Source organism: Loxodonta africana, chromosome 17 (assembly GCF_030014295.1).
Source record: "Loxodonta africana isolate mLoxAfr1 chromosome 17, mLoxAfr1.hap2, whole genome shotgun sequence".
Lineage (NCBI taxonomy): Eukaryota > Metazoa > Chordata > Mammalia > Proboscidea > Elephantidae > Loxodonta > Loxodonta africana.
In genome coordinates this window covers 31,863,419-31,885,771 of record NC_087358.1, presented here as the reverse complement: position 1 = coordinate 31,885,771, position 22,353 = coordinate 31,863,419, and the positions used below count along the sequence as shown (strand labels likewise).

General features: G+C 39.5%; 1 protein-coding gene across 5 annotated transcripts in view; it reads right to left on the bottom strand.

The window, feature by feature from the left end:
- The window catches only part of TBC1D4 (TBC1 domain family member 4), a 240,840-nt gene that overhangs the window by 69,015 nt on the left and 149,472 nt on the right, over positions 1–22,353 (bottom strand). For 4 of the 5 annotated variants that reach the window (XM_023547297.2, XM_010589408.3, XM_023547295.2 and 1 more), the window contains exons 4-7: positions 21,363–21,467; positions 12,485–12,617; positions 3,261–3,352; positions 2,890–3,000 (exon numbers count right to left, since the gene is read on the bottom strand). In XM_023547297.2, coding sequence (XP_023403065.1) covers positions 2,890–3,000; positions 3,261–3,352; positions 12,485–12,617; positions 21,363–21,467 — 441 coding nt within the window. Of the gene's footprint in view, positions 1–2,889; positions 3,001–3,260; positions 3,353–12,484; positions 12,618–14,963; positions 15,061–21,362; positions 21,468–22,353 lie in introns of those variants that run through there. The other variant, XM_064270034.1, reaches the window with a different exon arrangement.

Here is a 22,353-nt window from a genome sequence, read left to right as displayed (position 1 = left end):
AACAAAAATTAAATTTGAGATGGCAATTCTTACTGCTCCTCTTTTGATTAATAACTACAACCATCCATTCCAATTTGCATATTTTATATCCAAATACCAAGGGGTGGGGGGGAATGGGAAATAAGTTGTAAAAAACAAACCAACTTCTAGTAAAGCTGGAGTCTGCTAACAGCTGTGTTATGATGACATTTTCATTTGTGAGTAGGGCCTTTATCTTCTAGATCACCAAGTATTAACTGATGGTGCTGAATTGTATGAGCACCCACTATGCGTCCACTATTTATTCTCTTTCCCAGTTCTTCACTCTGTCTCCCTTTGCGTGTCCATCCAATTGGTCACTAAGTCCTAGTGGTTCTGCATCCTAAATAGCTCTTCACTCACACCTTCCTCACATCTCCAGTGTTCTAGTTCAGGCCTCTAACCTAAGATGAAAAAAATTTCCATGACAGAATCATTCAATCTATTTATGTATCTGTGCTATCCCTGTGTCTTGTGCATCCGTATATTATCGTATTGTTTGTTGGTGGTGTTGTTAGGCACTGTCTAGTTGATTTCAAATCACAGAGACCCCATATGACAGCGGAGAGCTGCCCCATAGGGTTTTCTAGGCTATGGGAACAAATCACCAGGTATTTCCCCCAAAGAACTGCTGGTTGGTTTCAAACCATGAACCCTATGGTTTGTAGTTGAGCACTTAACTGTTGTGCCACCAGGGCTCCTTATATTATTGTACTAATCACACTATATTCTAATTTATTTGATGTGATTCCATGTTGATTTGTCCTCTACACAGTTAGATAAAGGACAAGCCTGATATTTATTCCCATTGCCTCGTACATAGAATACATTCGATCACTTCTCACATATTTTATTACAAAATTCTCCTAATTGGAGAACATGATTTCTGTCCAAACACTCCCAACCACCACATCCACCAAGTCCCTTAAAAATCCACCGTCACAGGGACAGAGGAATTCTCTTCAGAATGCAAATCCGATTTTCTCACGCTTTAACGTGAAATCCTTCAGTGACAATGTCCAGCCTAGCACTTAAGGCCCTTCGTCACCTCTCCACTTGCTCCTCCTTCCAGCCTTATTCCCCCTGCCCCCAAGTGCACCTGAAAAATCAGGATACCTTCTTCAGTGCCTGAAAGGAATATGTCCAGTCACACCGCTGGATGCCGTTGTGCTTAATGTTGCTCTCGGAAAATACACTTCCTCAACTTTCCAGATTAGCAAACTTTATCTTACAATTCCCAAACCGAAACCCATTGCCGTCGAGTCGATTCTGACTCATAGTGACCCTAAAGGGCAGAGTAGAACTTCCCCATAGGATTTCCAAGGAGTGCCTGGTGGATTCGAACTGCTGACCTTCTGGTTAGCAGCCGTAGCTCTTAACTACTAGGCCACCAAGGTTTCTGTCCAGTCCTTCCAAAATATTCATCTCTTCGCATTCCATAATACTCCCCCCGCCCCCGACCCTTACTCTCCATCCAAGCTCCAAAACAAAGACAGATGTAGCTACTTTTGTTCTCCCTGCAAATTACTTTCTAAAAGCCACTTATTGCCTCTATTATACTTACCTGTCTGCCTTCCCCTTTAGAACTTGAGCCCTGGTGCTGCAGTGATTAAGAATTTGGCTGCTAACAAAAGATCAGCAGTTCGAATCCACCAGCCACTCCTTGGAAACTCTGTGGGGTAATTCTATTCTGTCCTATAGAGTCTCTATGAGCTGGAATCGCCTCAATGGCAACGGGTTTAGAATGTTTGAGCCCTCCTCCAGAGAGGACACTGTTCATTTATCTTTTTTTTTTGTCACTACTAAAGCACACAGTGTGGCTCATAGAAATTTCTGAAAAGGTGCTTGTTCAATGACTAAATGAAGGAATGGGTACTCATCAAGTAATATGTGACTTGTTCTAAATACGGGTTGAAATAAAGATATAACGAACTAGTGTTATTAAGAGATAATTACATCATGATTCTCTTATGATGCTACTGCTGATGGCTTTGCTTTACCCACGCACAGCTGGAAAAACATTCTAACCCATGTGCACAAAGCTACCATCTTTGATTTGCCACTGGGGCCGCCACATACATAATACTACGCCCTGGCCCTTTACCACTCAGGCTGTCTAAGCTTGTGCCTGCGCTTTTGCCCCGCGGTGGCAAAAACAGTTGAGCACTTGACTAGTAGCCGAAAGCTTGGCAGTTCAAACCCATTCAGAGGCCTGTCTTCCGAGGGCAGGACTGGTACTCTGCTTCTGAAAGGTCACAGCCTTGAAAACCCTACAAAGCAGTTCCACTCTGCTCTACATGGGGTCACCGGGAGTAATAATCAACTCAGCGGCAACTAACGACAACAGCAAGCTTTTAATAAAATGTTCAAAAGAAATTGAAACAAAATAATGAACTAATATAACTAAAAATATATTTTCATTCTAAATCATGAACATTTGTTATCCCTTCTTTTATAATAAAAACCAAAAACCAAAGTCATTGCCATTGAGTCAATTCCTACTCACAGTGACCCTACAGCACAGAGTAGAACTGTCCCCTAGGGTTTCCAAGGAGTGGCTGGTGGATTCAAACTGCCAACCTTTTGGTTAGCAGTCAAACGCTTAACCACTGTGCCACCAGGCCTCCGTTTTTATACTAAAAACTATAAATGTTTTTACATTTTAAAACCACCATTAGTTTATCTCCATGCAACAATGTCTGCTAAAATTTCCTGTAAAACCCCTAAAATGCTGGGGGAAAAAAGTGTGATAGGATTTTTGCCCTCAAAAAGATAAGAGTTCAAAGTAAAGACATGCCTTCTTCATCTAATGTTTTGACGAAATATGAAAGGAGTGAACAAAACAAACCAGACAAAGAGAAAACACCTCACCGACGGGCCTTCCCCAGTGTGAGCATGTGTCCTCTGCTTGGCCTCACACAGCTGCCTCAGATGTAAAATCACCAGTTCGTTTTCTTCCTGGTCACTGACTGGCTTCATTTTCTGTTGAACAGACAAACCAAGAGACTACGGCAACAGAGCACCTCTCATTTTATTTTATTCTTACTTGATTTTATCATTTTGGTAAACATAAATAAAGCGAAGATTTTAACTGCTCCTAAAAGCAAAACCGGCATTCTAGTTACTATTAAATATCACTCTGTATCTTTAACTTCAGATAGAGGAGCAAAAAGGCACTCATTAAAACAGGACCTGCTTCTCATTTCTTATATCTTAGTCAGAAGAAATATAAATGATGTTACCTGAACTCGTTCAAAGATGTCAGCTTGCTCATTATCTGTCAAAGATGAGAGATGCCTCTGTATTACCAGCTTGGCTCTTGGGGGGTACAGACCTAAGAAAAATGATTAAAAAAAAAAAGAAAAATCATTGCCATTGAGTTGATTTCAACTCATAGTGATCCTATGGGAAAAGGTAGAACTGTCCCATAGGGTTTCCAAGGAGTCGCTGGTGGATTAGAACTGCCAACCTCTTGGTTAGCAGCCAAGCTCTTAACCACTGTACCACGAGGGCCACAAAAAAATGACAGGAAGAGAGTATTAAACAGAATCAGGCGGCAGAGATCTAAACGTATGTAATGCATTACAGCTCACCCTTTAGGCAGAAGGCACTGAATTTAATCTTCTCAAGGAGATGTGTTACTGCCTACAACAAACCTTGGAACACTACATTAAAATGATTAAAACTAGAGGGAAAATCTCATCAAAATTAACAGCCTCTGGCAGTGACCCTACAGTCAGAACTATAACCAAGAATTTTCATATGTCATCAAGTTGACAGTACTAGCGGGTATCATTTAATGTATTAACAAACTTAACCGTGATATATACTCATAGCCGAATTAACATTATCCTAGTTGACGGCATGGAAATAAAAGCTGAGCTGCAGCTCTGGCCAACATCTCTAAGCAAAAAAAAAAAACGGCACCGGAAGAAGAAAACCTGACTCTTTACACAGCAGAGCTATCGCTTAGGCTCTTCCCCTTACGCAGCCCTTGTTCTGTGGGAATAAAGCTTCAAGGTGAGCATCAACAACACTTTTATTGTTACTTTACTTCGAAAATTTTTACTTCTTTAAATCACAATATTTATAAATCTATTACACCCTTAAACATATTTTATAGTAAATCCTTGGGCAAATTTTTTTTGCCACAAAAACATTTCTATTTTTATGATTACAAAAAGGGAAAATCTAATTCATATTTACAACGGTTCGACTGACCTCCTGTTTTTAAGGAACAGAACCTACTTTACATAGTTAGGTAGCACTTATGGTGCTTGATACTGTACTTTGGTTAGGGAGAGGATATTTAACTATCTATCATATTTTTTTTAATAAACCTTATAGGTAGGCTGCCATTTTAGGTTCTGTCTCAGTTTATAGTTAAAGACTTGTATTACATGATATGAAGCCATAATTTGAATATTTTCTATGTATTCATTATATTTTATTTATATAAAGACAACAGATGTTGGCAAGGATGTGGAGAAACCCTTATTGCTGGTGGGAATGCAAAATGGTACAGTCACTATAGACAACAGTTTGGTGGCTCCTCAAAAAGTTAAACACAGAACTACCATAAGGAAAAAAAAAAACGTTGCCATCGAGTCAATTCCAACTCATAGCGACCCTGCAGGGCAGAAAAGAAGTGCCCCACAGAGTTTCCAAGGAGCGCCTGGTGGATTCAAACTGCTGACCTTTTGGTTAGTAGCCATAGCACTTAACCACTACACCCCCAGTGTTTCCTAGAACTACCATATGACCCAGCAATTCCACTCCTAGGTATATACCCAAGAGCCTTGAAAGCAGTGATACAAACAGACACAAATATAACAGTGTTCACTGCAGCACTATTCATTAAGTGTCAAAAGGTGAAAACAACTTAAATGTTCACCAACAGAGGAATGGACAAATAAAACGTGGTATGTACATACAAGGAACCCTGGTGGCCCAGTGGTTAAGAGCTTGGCTGCTAACAGAAAGGTTGGCAGTTCAAATCCACCAGCCGTTCTTTGGAAACCCTATGGGGCAATTCTACTCTGTCCTAATAGGGCTGCTATGAGTTGGAATTGACTTGATGGCAGTGGGTTTAGTTTTTGGATATACATACAACGGAATACTACTCAGCCATCAAAAGAAATGAAGTCCTGATACATGCCACAACATGGATGAATCTTGAGAACATTATGCTGAGTGAAGGAAGCCTATCACAAAAGGACAACTATTTTATGATGTCACTTATATAAAATATCTAGAAATGACAAATATATAGAGACGAAAGTTAATTAGTGATTACCAGGGGCAAGAGGGAAGGGAAGAAGGGGAGTTGTCATTTAGGAAGCTCTCATTTTTTGCTTATGGTGATGGAAATTTGGCAACAGATACCGGTGATGGTTGTACAACATGATAAATATAACTGACACCACTAAATTGTACAGATGAAAAGCAATAAATTGGCAAATAAACATTTTTACAATAAAAAATACTTTCTTGCAATTTATTTTGCTAAGTGGCATCACAGAATTTAAAAAGAAACAATAGGATAGACTATAAGTACGTGGCACAGTTTTAACTGTACTTATTTCTAAAAAATATGAGGAAAAAGCAAATTAAAATAAACTGATGGGATCACATTTGAGCTATTTTTCTTTTTAAATAAAAGAACTAACAAGACCTGTATGGGTATTATAGGAGAGAATTACTTCAAAATACGAACTGTTGAAAAAAAACAGCAAGCATTTGATGGTTGCCAGGATGTAGACAGTGCCAGCATACTGTGGCTCTGCCTCCCCTGGACCTGCTTTAAGTCACTATGCAGTGTAAAACGAGTCAGAAAAACTTCTGAAAACTAACTTATCAGTTTTACCTTTCTTTGTGCAATATGGAGCAAATTCTGTGAAAATCTCTATGATCACATGCAGAAAATATCAGGCACTAAAATTCATCCTGATGGCACGATGTCACTCAATGTCATTGCTTATTATCTTGCTAGAAAAGTCTCCTTAAGAAGCTCCCTAGACAATATATTAAGATACTGACTCACATGATTGTTTTGTTTACTATCCAAGTGACTGATCAGCGTGCCTAAGAAAATAAAGCTTTAAAAGGGGTGAAGAAAGGTAAAAAGAGTACTGTAGTTACAGGCAGTCCTCTGGTTAGGAACATCCGACTTAGGGACAACTCATACTTTCCTTTTATAATGTTATATAAATTTGCTCCCACTTTGAAACGACTGAGCCAGTCCCTAAAAAAAAAAAAAATTCCCTCCGGACAAATTCTTCATTACAATCTCCTTCACTTGCTGCATATGCAGCTTTTAAACCACTGAAAAGGTTTCTAGCCCTTTCGTGCACTGAAGTTAGGCTAAATAAGAACCATAAGTACCTGTTCAGACTTACCTACAAATTCAACTTCAAGACTTAAAGACACAGGAACAGATCTTACTCGTAACTCAGGGACGGCCTTATGTGAAATACATAACTAAATTGAGAGCCCCAAAATTCCAGTAATTAGACACGGCTGGAGTTTCTTTTCTCAAAATGTACATACCCTCTCCACCAAGAATCTATGTAATTGACTTTCGTCTTTCCCCCAATTTGGAATCACTTACTAGTGAATTACTGATATTAAGAGCCATGTAAGGAGCCCTGGTATTGACTCGGCACTGGTTTTTTTTTTTTTTTTTTTTAAGGAGCCCTGGTGGCAAAACAGTTAAGCACCTGGCTGCTAACCACAAGGTTGGCAGTTCAAACCCACCAGCAGCTCCAAGGGAGAAAAGACCTGGTGATCTGCTCTGGTAAAGATCACAGCCTAAGAAACCTATGGGGTAGTCCTACTCTGTCCTATAGGGTCACCATGAGTCAGAATTGACTTGTCAGCACACAACAATGTAGAGTAGGAAAAAAAGCATGTTAGTGTAGGAAAAAAAAAAGATTGAGGATAACTGTTCCATCTCCATGATACACAACATCACTTCAGCTGCAGATTCTAAGGTTTGGTCTGTGGGAGATGTCGTTCCTCTGAGACGCTGTATTGTGGATTCACTCCGACAGAAATGACTGGCTTTGTTCCTCCTCCTCTAACTGGCAAGGCTCCAAAAAGGCATAGTGATTAGCACAACAGATCACACATCTATTTACTCCGTCTTGTTATTTTTTTCCATTAAAAACAGAACTCCTTATTAATGCAGCCAAACATATCAACAAAACCCCAAAAATCCATTGCAGTCAAGTCAATTTCAATTCAAAGCAACCCTATAGGATGGAGGAGAACTGCCCCATTGGGTTTCCAAGGAGCAGCTGGTGGATTTTAACTGTGGACCTTTTGGCTAGCAGCTGAGCTCCTAACCACTACACCACCAGAGTTCCAATGTATTGACAGGAATACTATAACTTTAAGTGAAATGAAATACTGATATCAAGGTACTTTGCAATATCTTTCTCACTAACTTTCTACTCTTAATTATTTGTGTTTAATCTAAATATGGCTCTTCTTCCAGTGTCATACTTTCTGCCTCGGCATAAAATAAGCTTCAAAATCACAAATCTTATTTGGGTTAAAAAAAAAAAAAAACCTGTTGGGAAACACAAATGCCAAGAGGCTTCAAGGCAGCTGAGCCCTGAAGTCCTTCCCTTCTGATATTCTCAGAGAGAAGGTATCAATTTGCTTTGAAAACAGATTGTACAAGTTCAAATCCTAGCTCTGCTCCTTGAGAGCAATATGAATGTGGCAAGTTGCTTACTCACCATGTGTCTGGATGTCTCAGTTTCCTCACATATAAGGATCAAACACAGTACTTACCTTATGCAGTTTTTATAAGGATTAAATAAGCTAATACATGCAAAGTACAATAGTGCCTAGCACCATTGTACTTTGCATGTATTAGCTTATTTATGGAAGTATCTGCTTTATTGTTATTATTTTTATTCCTGCTATAGGAAACCCTGGTGGCATAGTGGTTAACAGCTACAGGCTGCTAACCAAAAGGTCAGCACTTTGAATCCACCAGGTGCTCCTTGGAAACACATGGAGCAGTTCTACTCTGTCCTATAGGGTCACTATGAGTCAGAATTGATGATGGCAAGGGGTTTGGTTTTTTTTTTTTTAATAGGAGCACTGAAGGAGCTCTGGTGGTGCAGTGGTTAACTGCTCAGCTGCTAACCAAAAGGTCACAGTTTGAACCCACCAGCTGCTCCGCAGGATAAAGATGTGGCAATCTGCTTCCATAAAGATTTACAGCCTTGGAAACCCAATGGGGCAGTTCTACTCTGTCCTATAGGATCACTATGAGTTGGAATTGACTTGACAGCAATGGTTTTTTTTTTTTTTTTTTTAATAGGAGAACTGCCCTATCTATTGCTTTCTTTGTCTGATGTCAAGGGCAGAAAGAAAAAAAAAAAAAATCATGTGGGGGGGTACTACCCAAGATCTTAGGAAAACAATCACCACAACAACCCTGTGTTAGTGTGAAGCCTTTTTCCAGTAAGCATGGCCCCTTCCTTTCCTCCCTTCAGATATATGCAAACCTTGAAGTTAATGAAGCTTAAGTTTCAGGGCCCCCTCAAGACCTTGGGAGGGGCTGTAGCAATTCTGCATTCATAATTTTGTACTCTTTCTTAAAATGGGTCTTTAAAACTATAAAAACTTTAGGCCCCACAAAACTGAGATCCAACCCTCTATACATATAAACAGAGTCCCTCATACCTGTTACAGCTATGGTTTTAAACTTCCTAGGTGGTACAAGGAAACCCTGCTGGTATAGTGGTTAAGACCTATGGCTGCTAACCAAAATGTCATCAGTTCGAATCCACCAAGCACTCCTTGGAAACTTTATTGGGCAGTTCTACTCTGTCCCACGGGATCACTATGAGTCGGAATCAACTTGACAGCAGTGGGCTTGGTTTTGGTTTGGGTGGTACAAACTGTTAACACACTTGGCTGCTAATCAAAAGGTTGGTGATCCAAGTCCACCCACAGGTACCTTGAAAGAAAGGTCTGGCAATCTACTTCCAAGAAATCAGCCATTGAAAACCCTAAAGATCACGGTTCCACTTTAACACAAGTGGGGTTGCCACGAGTCAGAGTCGACTTAATGGCAACTGTCTGTTTTATAGTTTTAAAGCCAGTTCTTGAGAGTACGAGAATTTAAAACTTTTTTAGTAATAGAAGATCTATTTTAAAATATACCTAGAATGCAGTTGTAAAAACAGAAGTACAATGTTGTTTTCTCACGCCTAAAATTTTAGCTTTGTTTATGAAGAAAACAGTCCTATGGTGTGAAGTTCGAAGACTAATATTCAAAAAGGAATACCTCCTTATCATCATTCTATGAACATTTGAGGCATATCTGCTGCCAGTTTTTTCTCTATAAATTTTTGCTTTATTTTTAATTACCCAAGTAATTTAGCAAGCTCTACATTTTTAAAATATTAAAAACACTACAGATAAAACTAAATTTGCCTTTGCTTCATATCCCCAATCCTGGTCTCCTCCCTCATTCTCTAGAGGTAAAACTATTAAAAGTTTGTTGTGTATCTTTTTAGTCTATTTTATACTCTTTCACACACATACACACACACACATATATATATACACACACACATGCATCCATAGAAAAGATGTGGTGTTGGTAATTGTTGCAGAGAGGATCTATGCTAGAATTAGCAAAGGTTTCAGAGAACAGAGATGTGTGTTGATTTAAACTACCTTCCCCAAAATATTTGTTGACTGAGTCCAGGAGGAATGATAGAAACTTTACAGTAAAGCATCCTGAGGGGACCCCCTTGATCAGGAGATCAAGGCCAGTATCACCAGTAACAGAACTTGTCCACATCGTGAACCCCATGATATGATGCACTGAGAGAGATGCAATTCTGGCCAGGGATAATGACCTTAGTACATCATGAGATGACACTACACAGGCTGAACTGAGGGACATTCAGCAAAATTGCTGAACAATGTTCTTTAAGCGTGCCAAGGTCCTGAAAGACAAGGAAAGACTGAGGAATGGTTCCAGACTGCAGGAGACCAGGGAGAAATAACAACTAAACACAAAGTGGGATCTCGACTGATATCCTAGAACAAAAAGGACATTAGTGGGAAAACTGTTGTTGTTAGGTCCTGTGGAGTCGATTTTGATTCCTAGCAACCCCATGTGACAAGGCAGAACTACCCCATAAGGTTTTCTAGGCTGTAATTTTTATGGGAGCAGATCACCACGTCTTTCTTCTGCAGAGCTGCTGGGTGGGTTCCAAGCTCTGATCCTCAGGTTAGCAGCCCAGCACTTAACCGTCGCACCACGAGGGTGAAGTTCAGATGAAGGGATTAGTTTGGTTAACAGCATTGTGCCAACATTAATTTCCTGTCCTGATAATTGCATCACAGGTATCTAAGACCTACTTTGTAGTCTAAAAATAGATACAAATAAAAAGGTTTCAAACAGGAAAATATATCGTATTATTCTAAGCATTTTTCTAGACACAGCATCAAAGGGTATGTTACTTTGCAAATTACTTTTTTTGTACTCAGTAACACATTTTTAAGATGTATCCAAGTGGACAAGCAGTTCAAATTTATTCCTATTAACTGCTTAATTATATGACCATACTTCAATTCTCCTACTGATGCACATTTAGATTGTTTCCAATTTTCTATTGTTTACAAACAATACAAACTACATCACCATGTGCATCTATGTAAGAGTTTCTCTTATCAAGCTATGGAATTGCTGGATAATAGGATATATGCAATTTTACGTGAATGAGTTACTATCAATTGCCCTCCAAAATAGCTATACCAATTTCACTCCCATCAGCATTACATACATGTACTGATTTCCCTACAATTTCATCAACGGTTAATCTGATGACTATTTTATTGTTGTTTTCACTGACATCTAATGAAATTGAGCATCTTCCCATTTTCATTATTGGTCCTTTTAATTCCTTTCGTGAGACATGTTTCTTTTTGTGATGTTTGCAACCTTCCTACTGGGCAGTTCTACTTTTTTCTCATAGATTATAGAAATTCCTACGAATTCTGGATACCAATCTGCTACCTCGTTTGTTGCGTATCATTTAACTTCCAAATAAGCAGTTTTGTTATGTAAAAGTTTTCAATTTTCAAGAAGCCAAATCATTTCTACCTTAATAGAGTCCTTCTTCTTTAAGGACTATTATTCCTTATTTTAACAATTTTTATATTGTGTTTCTTTACACTGAGGATTTTGATTCATCTAGAATGTATCTGAGTAGGATAAGTAGTAGGGATCTTCCCCCCTTGGATATTTAATTCATCTAACACCATTTCCTGAGTAATTTAGCCATTCCTCACAGATTAATAATGTTCCCTTTATCATACCCCAAGGAATGTTCTATTTTTTATAAATCTTTTCATGTGTTTGAAAATGATATGCATTCTGGAAAATTATAATCATAAATTTTAAAGCCTGAATAGTATATTTAAATGGTCCTTCCTCACATAACGTAATGGATATTCAATAAACACTGCTGTTTATCGCTGATTTTGCCATGTGCTCATGATTCTGTAGCCTACTGAGCAGAAATCACAATTACCTCTACAATGATATGACCATTCTTTTTTTTTTTTTTTTTCTGTTTTCTCGCCATTTATTATAACAGCTGTGATACTGAATTGGATTTATTTGCTCACACGACTGTCTTCCACTCCAGAATGTAAGCTTTCTAAAGGCAGGGTCCAAGTCTCAATCTTTTCTCAAACCCCAGTGCCTAGCACACTGCTCAGCACATAGTAGATGCTTAACAAGCACTTATTAAATTGTTATCTTTATATAGGTACTTGCTCACATTGTTTTTGTTGTTGTTAGTACAGATGACTAGAAGACAGGGAAGGTGAGTCACAGTAACACCCCTTCCACTTCTTCATGCTCCACTCTCATTCTCAGAACAGAGTCAAAAACAAAAACCAAAAGCCACCCTGCTCTATGGTGTCACTATTATCTCCCTGTCATTTACAAATATAACTCAAAAACCAAGCAAGATGAAATACAGCTCTAAGCCTGTAGGGAAAAAGAACACATCATCAAGTGAGGGGGAAGGGAAACAAATTTAGCTGTCAACCTTCTATGATGGTTTTGCCTTTCTTCATTCATGCAACAAATATTTGGTCAGTTCCCATTATGCACCACTACGCCTCCAGGGTTTCTTTCCATTATGTACACAGTAGAGTCTTAAGAACTGTGGGAAATACAAGTCCCTTTCTTGATCTTGCCTTGTGGAAAAAAAAAGAGAGAAAGACCAAAAAAAAAAAAAAAGCTAGTCTCTAGGAGAGATAGACAGCATACTCCGATTTGACTAGACATGAGAAACGGTTCCTTGAGCTCTCGTTTTAACCAGAAACAAAGAACTATTTAATGACAGCAGGGACTTTCTTGTTTCCCAAAGGCCAAAGCAAACTCCTCTTCTGCCAAGGCCAAGTCATACCGTACCTTCGATCCTTTCACAGAGCTTATGCAGAGAGTGCATAGGGCAAGCCTCACACAGCTTAATCTGGGTCTTGGCACTCTGCAGGGCAGCAGCCGTGCTGAAAGCCTGTTTCAGAGTCAGCATTACCTCATCAACCTACAAGAAGAAACAAAACTCAGGTCTATAAAGGTTGCTTTCATGGTAACACGTTAAAACCCCAACAGCAACCTAAGACTTTGCTGACACTAAAGAAATGAATAACAGAATTTTGATGACTAGTAAGCTGGCAGAAAGTTAAATAGTAAGTCTCGAAGTTAGGTCTTCTATACATATAACCGAAAGCTGGATGAACTAAGATCATTTTAACGTGCATAACAGAATACTTTTTTTTTTTAACAGAATACTAATCTGTTATTTGAATGCCACTTTCAAATGCCACTGAGTATTATCTACCACAGACAGTTTAATTAGTCCATCAGCTCTTTGTTGAATTAAGTGGTTTATCAGATAAAGACCTGTCTGGAAGTTTTGTCTGCTGTAATATAGACGGAGCAACAAAGTAAGTTCAACATTCACTTGTGTTAACAGGTATCCTATTTAAAGCTTATTTTTCTGGATCATTTTTAGCGTAAAAACAAATGTGTTTACATTCTAGGGGAAAATGAGTTCAATTTAATTAATTGGAGGAAAATATATGAAGGTTGGTGATCTTATCTACTTCCAAGTGGCTCCTACATTGTTATCATTCCACTTATGATTTGTGGCACTAAGAAGTGCTGACATGGTGTTGTCTAATAGCTGGGTCCCACCACTAGCGCACCATCTTGAAAACGGCCGTCTATTTCCTTTCTTCCTCTTCCACAACTCAATCAAGAAGTTTGAATCTAAATTTCTAGTTTCCTGGTTGCTTCTTTGAAGCCATCTAATAGCTCGTCCTTACACACTGTTAAACCTGCCTCAGGTTGTGCCCCTGTCTTTACTGTAACACTATCACCAATGAAAAGGTGTGGTTTGCCCACACTTTGTAGGACTTAAAATAAATTCTAAAACCTGTATCGTGGAGCTTGGAAAGACTACAGCCCTCATCTGAACTAGCTTTGATAGTCAAAACCATTTACCACTCTTGGTAAACAAAATTTTTTAGGCTCTTTTTCTACTTCTCCTATGGCCTAAATAAAGAATAAGTTGTTACTTAAAATATTTAATCTACTTCTGGAGCCCTGGTAGCACAGAGGTTAAGAGACTGGTTGCTCACCAAAAGGTCAACAGTTCAAATCCACCAGCCACTCCTTGGAAACCCTATGGAGTAGTTCTACTCTGTCCTATAGAGTTGCTACGAGTCCGAATCGACTTGATGGCAACGGGTTAATCTACTTCTGTGTCCGAGTGTATGAGGAACATGGAATAAAAAAAAAGCTTTACTCTTCTAATATCATTCAAAGAAGAATATCCAATACTAAGCAGTCAGCCACTGTTCAGTTGATTTTTACTACATTGCCAACCTAAAAAAAGGCTAATAATTTCACATCGTTCTATCAACAAAAATATTCATAAAATCTGTGATTTTGTAGTATCATTCTTTAAAAAAGAATTTCTAATTATTAAAAATAAAAGCACTACATGTTCAATGCCTTTCATGTTGATTTCATTTGCTTTGTTATGTATTCAAAAGTAATTTTAATGACTTAGGGAGATGACATTTATTTCTGTTTTCTTGTTTCTCATTTAAAGGCACTTAAAGGGGTTAGTCATTTTGTTTAGCAATATAAATAGCTTTCACATGGGTTTATTTGTTATTTAATAATACTGCCTTGTAGAAGGCCTCTAGAGGAAATACTGAATTCTCAAATTTTCTTCTCTATTTCGAAATGAAACTAGGAGCCATTTCAATGGTATCCTGGATGTGACCACTAACTTCTCTTAATCACAAATACTACTAAAACCTTTATTTGACTTCTAAAATGTTAAGTGTTTTATTTTCTAAAACGGCCACTTTTTTAGAAGGCCTACAAATTCTATCATGGGATCAGGGCAATGCAAAGTTCAAAATAATGCACTATGAATACTTAATTACTTTCGTCTAGATTAAAAAAATATTACACTAAGTCAATTGGCATAATAAAATCTATTAAGCAAACATTCCACATCCCACTTTGAAGAGTGGCATCTGGGGTCTTAAATGCTAGCAAGCAGCCATCTAAGATGCATCAATTGGTCTCAACCCACCTGGATCAAAGGAGAATGAAGAATACCAAGGACACAAGGTAATTATGAGCCCAAGAGACAGAAAGGGCCACATGAACCAGAGACTACATCACCCTGAGACCAGAAGAACTAGATGGTGCCCGGCTACACCCAATGACTGCCCTGACAGGGAACACAACAGAGAACCCCTGAGGGAGCAGGAGAGCAGTGGGATGCAGACCCCATATTCTCATAAAAAGACCAGACTTAATGGTCTGACTGAGACTGGAAGGACCCCGGTGGTCATGGCTCCCAGACCTTCTGTTGGCCCAGGACAGGAACCATTCCCGAAGCCAACTCTTCAGACATGGATTGGACTGGACAGTGGGTTGGAGTGGGATGCTGGTGAGGAGTGAGCTTCTTAGATCAGGTGGGCACTTGAAACTATGTTGGCATCTCCTGCCTGGAGGGGAGATGAGAGGGTGGAGAGGGTTAGAAGCTAGTGAAACGGACACGAAAAGAGAGACCGGAGGGAGACAGCGGGCTGTCTCATTAGGGGGAGAGTAATTGGGAGTATGTAGCAAGGTGTACATAAGTTTTTATGTGAGAGACTGACTTGATTTGTAAACTTTCACTTAAAGCACAATAAAAATTATAAAAAAAATATTTACAGGTCATGTCGAAAGGTTCAAAGCAAAGGAATAGGCAAAGATAAATCAATCATATTCAAACAAAAAGAAGTATTCTTATCATTACCATCAGACATTCCTAGTAAGAAGCATCAATCAGGACAAAGGCCAACTCATGACTCAAAGGTGAAAATCCATAAAGAAAACAATGCTCATAACAGTGTACACCAAATTTAAGTATTTCTCTAGCATCTTAGAAGAGATTTAAGAACCACAAAATGGGTGAAAACTTGACAAGAGTATCTACTCAAGGTCCCGGGAAATTTCAGTACTCAAATCATCCAAGAAGGAATGTCATTAATCCCATTTTTAACAACTGTTAATAACAAGACAATGATCTATTTCTATGGCTAATCCCCCACACATTGAAGTGCTCTCTATATTTGTTGGGCTTTACAACATTTACAACATTCTAGTGATGCAAATTCTTCACTACTCACTTGTCTAAAGTTATGTTGTGGTGCGATTAATTACTTTTGCGTGTGGCCTCTCTAGCCATGGTCTTGGGACTCCCACCCAGATGACTGGGTGGGGCTGTGCAAATAAGATAATTGTGGCCCATGCAGGGGACTAGTCTGTTTTGCCTTAAAAGACAGCCAATGCCAGAGCAGAGAGGAGAGCCCATCACCACCAAAGAAGGGGAGACCCACAGCAGAGACCAGCAGCAGAGACCCACAGGAGCTGAAAAGATGAGTGCCTTTGGGCAGAGGCTGAGGGCCCAGATGAAGTCTACGCCTGACCAACAAATTTGGGACTTACCAGTCTCCACAACCGCATAAGCCATTTCCTTTATATGGTTCATGAATTCTGTGACATGTTGCAGCAAATTAGGGAACCAAAGATAGGAGGCAGAATACTGAGGTGAGAGGGAGTAGTCAATGTTAGAGATGATGGAGTGAGTGGTACAGCAGCTTGGAAACGTTAGACATTTGGGACACCTTTAACTTCTGCCTCATAAGAACCAGCTTTGTACTGGTTCTTATAAAAGAAATTATTCATTAATATGTCCTATACTTTTCGTTCCTAGAATGATACCACTTACTTCAATTTTTTCCAAATGAGAAACTTTTCATAGATCACTGCTTTCACTAAAACATCTTGAACTTTCTTCATCTCTTAAAATGTGGATATCAAACTTGAACTTGTCTCTTTCAACTACTTATCCGCCTTACATTGCTTGGTCATTAATGATTAGAGAGCTAGCTTAAGAGTATAATCAACACAAGATACAAGAAAAAGATAACTTCCTAGACTTTGAACCCCATTTTTCTATCAGTACACTCTAGGACCATGCTTTTTTCATAAACTATTAAAAACCCATTAACCCGCTGCTGTCGAGTCGATTCTGAATCATAGCAACCCTATAGGAACCCAGAGTAGAACTGCCCCCACAGAGTTTCCAAGGAATGCCTCGTGGATTCGAACTGCTGACCTTTTGGTTAGCAGCCATAGCTCTTAACCACTACGGCACCAGGGTTTCCTCATTTACTATTAGCCCCATATTATTCACGTAAATGCTGGGACTTGGGTATTGTTTCTGTTAGCTATAGTCAAGTAGGCCCCTGACTTGTGGCAATCCCACGCACAATGGAACAAAATGGTGCCCGGTCCTGCACCATCCCCGTGATCAGTTATGTATTGGACCATTGTGATTCATTGGGTTTTCACCAAATGATTTTCAGAATTAGATTGCCAGGGCTTTCTTCCTGGTACCTTAGTCTGAAAGCATGACTGAAACCTTTTCAGCATCATAGCAACACACCTCCACTGAGAGAGAGATGCTGGCTGTGCCTAAGGAGAAGTAGCTGGAAATTGAACCCGGGTCTCCAGCACAGAAAGCGAGAATTCTACCACTGAACCAGTATCCAGAGTCTTATTTCCTTCAGTTGAATGTTTGCCAACTTTCTGTCTGTATCTGTGGATGATATTTTTTATTTCCCTAAGCAGTAATAACTTGAGTTTTTTTTTCACATCTTTGAAACCTATTTTGGAAAAAGTATTTTTAAGAAAGGATAGTTCCTGCAGATCCCAATGGCTGGTGAAACAAGATTAAGGCACCTACCTACAACTGTTAAAGATTTTTTTTTTAGGTATCTAAACTTCCTGTGCAATCCTCCAGGGCCTATTGCAAACACTATACTGTTTATAAATTCATAGCAAATGCATTTAATGACATGCTACAAAGAAGCAAAACAAAATGCTAATTTCGTATTCTTTGCTCAGAGAAAATAGGTCAGCATGTGTGGCTTTGCATTACCTTGTCTTACCCAACTGCCAAGGCCACATCAATAATACTGCTTAGACCTATAATATTTAATTGATCACTTGGTTTTTGTTCTGTATGTCAGTTGCTTAAGCCATCCTCTATTATGAAGGAGACTGACATTTAATTTTTCTTCTAGCTTCCAGCCCTCATAACTCACTATTCAGTTAAGAGGCTTTCTGATATTAGATTAAACAAGGCTTCAACGATACTAGTATGGGCCTGTCCTTGAGAACGATGATGCCAAAACTGAGGTGCTGATACAGCTTCAGTGTAACAGGAGGACATTCACAGCCAGTCTAGTCTGTTGTCTTAGTCACAGAGCTTCTTAAAAGGGGCAAAAAAAAAAAAAAAAATGCAGCAAGTTCCCACGCTTTCTACCCTGATTCCGTGCTTCAAAACTCATTCTAAACGCCTAAAAGCTAAATAAAATTCAGAACTAAAAACAAAACCTATAAAAGAGATTGGAAATAAGAAGGGTTTACATAGTCTTCCTTTTAGTGCAGGTTATCCAGTTATCAGAGATTAACCACCACCTAGAAAATGATCACCTGAAGTTAAGAATAATGCATTCGATTCCATCATTCAAAACACACGTACCCAGCACCTGCTATCCTAGAAACACACCATGCGGGTACAATACAAATAACAGACGGTCTCAACCCTGTGAAATTGACTATCTAGTGGAGTAGATGGTTTGTAAATAGACAAATTAGTGTGGGGATGGGTACAGGCTGTTAACGGCCTGTGAACAAAGTGTAGTAAAAGCACTGCGGATAGAGCAATTAAGGAAGTCAGCCGTGAACTGAAGGAGTCAGGAAAGACTTCAAGAGAATGTCATATTTAAGCTGGATCCTGAAAATTATGTGAGAAAAAAGAAGGGGGAGGGGATTCCAGTCATACTACATCCAACGAAGCCCTGAGAAAGCGAATGTGAAAACAGATTCTCTAAAGCACTGAACATCTGCTGCGTTCAGTACCAGGCTGGACACAGGCTGACAGGGCCCCTCCCTAGTCTGACAATATAGAAGGTTCTGTTCCCCTCTGCCATGGTGGACTCCTCACTCTGCATAGCAAACAATAACTTCTGGACTTCAGCTGCACTTTTGTGAGCATCGAGGTCCCTTTAGAGAGCTACTTGTTGTCGTTGTTGTTGTTAGGTGCCGTCCAGTCAATTTCAGCTCATAGCAACACCATGTGACAGAACTGCCCCATAGGGTCTTCTAGGCTGAGCCTCGATAGCGCAGTGGTTAAGAGCTTGGTTGCTAACCAAAAGGACAGCAGTTCGAATATACCAGCCACTCCCTGGAAACCCTATGGGCAGTTCCACTCTGCCCTATAGGATCGCTCTGAGTCGGAATTATCTTGATGGCAATGGGTGTGTGTGGTGTACTCTTTACAAAAGCAGATCACCAAGTCTTTCTCCCAAGGAGCAGCTGGGTGGGTTCGAACCACCAACCTTTCAGTTAGAAGCCAACCTTTCAATTAGCACCCAAGCACTTAACCATTGAACCAGCAGGGCTCCTTTCAGACAGCTGTAGTTACTCACTTATATCCTTGATCTCGTGTGTGTCCCGTGCACTAATCATTTGCTGGTTCTGCAGTAAACCAAGATAAAAGCAACACCACATCGATCTTCAAACTAGTGTTTGTGGTCTGGCTAGAGAACAGTAGGTTAGACGCACCCATGAAAGGGTGTGGCAGTCATGTTTCAGTGGGGAGCAGCAATAGTGAAGACTGGGGAAGAAGGTACAAGGCCCATCATCTATGCTAGAAAGTCTAGGTTTTATTCTTTAAATAATAAGGCATGGACAGGTCAGGAAACCTGAGAAATAAAATTCTAGCATGATACAGAAAATGAATAAGTGAGAGTTGAAACCAGTGGCAGGGAAACTAACAGTATCCTCCCAGTAAACGGTATGAATGCCCAGAATCGAGTTGCTGATAAAGAGGAAGAGAAGGAAAAGAAGAATATGAAAGACATTTCTCACTTTGAGTCAACAGGATTTGGTGAACAACGGGATAGTGGAAGTGAAAGAGAGTGTATTATGGTTTCAACATTGGGTAGTTGGTAGACGGTGCTACCAAATTAAAAATTATTGAATCTAGAGTTAGTTTTAGAAAGGTAGGAGAGTAAGGGTTGCAGAATATGGTAGAATGTAGAACGAGCAGAATGAAGAACATAAAAGAATGGATCTTAGATAGAAGGGACAAAGGAGAGAAGAACTGTGTTATGGACCAGGCAGAGGATGATACGGGTGGCAGATTATCCTAGACAATTCCTTACTTTCTATCTCTTAACTGGTTAGTGTTTTCCACTGTTCTCTCATTGGTTCTCTTTGGCTTTCTTTCTCCTTCCTCCACATGGAAGCCATGGACCTCCATGGCTTCAATCATCATTTACAGAATGATTATTCTCAAATGTCTCTCTCCAGGCCTGAAATGAATCTATTAGGCAGTGGTTCCTTATATGGGATATATTAACATGTGGACATTTCATAGGTATGGTTATATATCTAGAGTGAGAATGAGACTTAAACAGAACTCTCTAGAGTGAGAAATTGTTAGTGATGGGAGTACTATATTCCCCAGAGAAGAAAGTTGAAACCTGGAGAGCACTAGTCAAAAAGAGCCTTTGTGCCAATTCACTCCCACTTCTTCCTTATTCTTCACCTCACACTGTCAACATGGGAATATGGAAGGCAGCAATTAAGCAGGAATGACCACAATATGCTGTCTTTGTAGCATGCATGGAAACCAGGAGGATGCTGTCTGGATTATCTGGATATGTCTAAGTTGTGTGTGGAGTCCCTGAGTAGCTTGGCTGCTAACCAAAAGGCTGGATGTTTAAGTCTACCCAGAGGTGCCTTAGAAGAAAGGCCTGGCTCTCTACTCCAGCCATTGAAAGCCCTAAAGGGCGCAGTTCTACTTGGACACACATGGAGTGACTATGAGTTGGAGGTCAACTTGATGGCGACTGGTTGTGTGTATTTCCCTGGGAGAATTATGGGAGGATTACGTGTCTAAGGAGATATTTGTCGGTGAATCTCTTCAAAGAATGGCGATGTACACATCTAAAGGTTTTTGTTAAAATGGCTAGCAGAGGTAGACAAGTGGAAAAAATAAGTAAACAATGAAGTGAAAAAACATCAGCCTATTTTTAGTCGCCCAGATATATTTCCAAGCCTGTCTTACATAAGTTCCTCTCAACTTCAACTCCATAAAAGAGGGTGGAGGGTGGTATGGGAGAGAAGAACTGACTTTTAAATTTCAAAGCAAGAAAAGGAAGCTTATAATAAGATCATAAAAAAAATAAAGCATAAAAATTCTGACAACTAAGGAGAATCAAGTACAGGAAAAAAACAAAAAGTGTTTTACTCTGCTGATGGGAGTGTTATCTCTGAGACGTTATGGGAATTGATAGAATAAAAAGTCAGTGGCCTTCCTTATCTTCTTAGACTGGCAATGAAAAAATTAACAGCTTTTTTTTCTTATTATTAGGTTTTCCCCACCTTTGTAAAATACTTACGGTAACACGATTGAATTTTTTTAAGCACAATAAACTAGACTTAAAAAAAAAAAGGTATGGTTTCAATTCATTTTCATTTTTCTACTGTTGTGCTGCTTTGAAGGGAAAAAAATCTATTGGCTGCCTTCTTCTTCCCCATTAATAGCCATTTTACAAGGACCGGGCCCCTAAGAGCTGAGTCTTCTCGTAGACTGATCCATCAGCAGAAGGACACGCATAGCAATAACACCACTTACCAGGGATTCGCTTGCACACTGGAACACATAACAAATATACTGGCTCAGCCCAGGCTCTGAAGACTCCCGGCAGATAAATCCAAAGTGATCAACATGCTTTATGCCCTAGAGTAGGGAAAGAATTGCAATATTTATATGAATATGTCCTTGCAATCAATATGAAATCAGCATCAGTTTCATGCTTTCACAGTTCCACCAATTTTTTCCTGCACAGCACTGTGACAGAGGACATATTATCACAGCATACTTACATGGTGGCCTTTTAATACACAAAATAAAGAATGGGATCAACGCACATTGTTTTGTTTCTGACAAATACCCTGTGACTCAGGGCCACAGGAGGGAAATATTGATGGCATGGTCTACTGTATCTTGGGATAAAATCTCTTCTAGTCCTTGGAAATAATGACTTATTTATTGGTCTTCTTAGAATGGGCAGCCTGATGATTCGTCATAAGCCCTGTTCCTGTCCATGTGAGGCTAAGAATCTAAGAGAAACTACCACTGACAATGCTCTAATTAAATAGCATGTAACTCCCTAAAAGTATGCTGTTATGTATTGAATTTTTCCCCCTAAAATATGTGTTGTAAATCCTAACTTCTAAGCCTGTGGTTATAATCCCACTTGGGAACAGTTTGTTTTTGTTATATTAATGAGGCAGGATTAATACAGCGTCTATCTTCAGTTAATATCGATCTAGGACAACTCATTAGTGACTGACAGATGCTTTTCACTAGCTTAGCATTAAAAGGAAGCCCTGGTGGCGTAGTACTTAGGAGCCATGTCTAACCAAAAGGTCGGCAGTTCGAATCCACCAGGCGCTCCTTGGAAACTCTACGGGGCAGCTCTACTCTGTCCTGTAGGATCACTAGGAGTCGGAATTGACTCAACGGCAATGGGTTTGGTCTTGGTTTTGGGTAGTACTAAAAGGAAAAACTCATTGGACCTCATTAGCTAAGCAATTCTTCAGGCAGTGGTGATGTCTTCTAG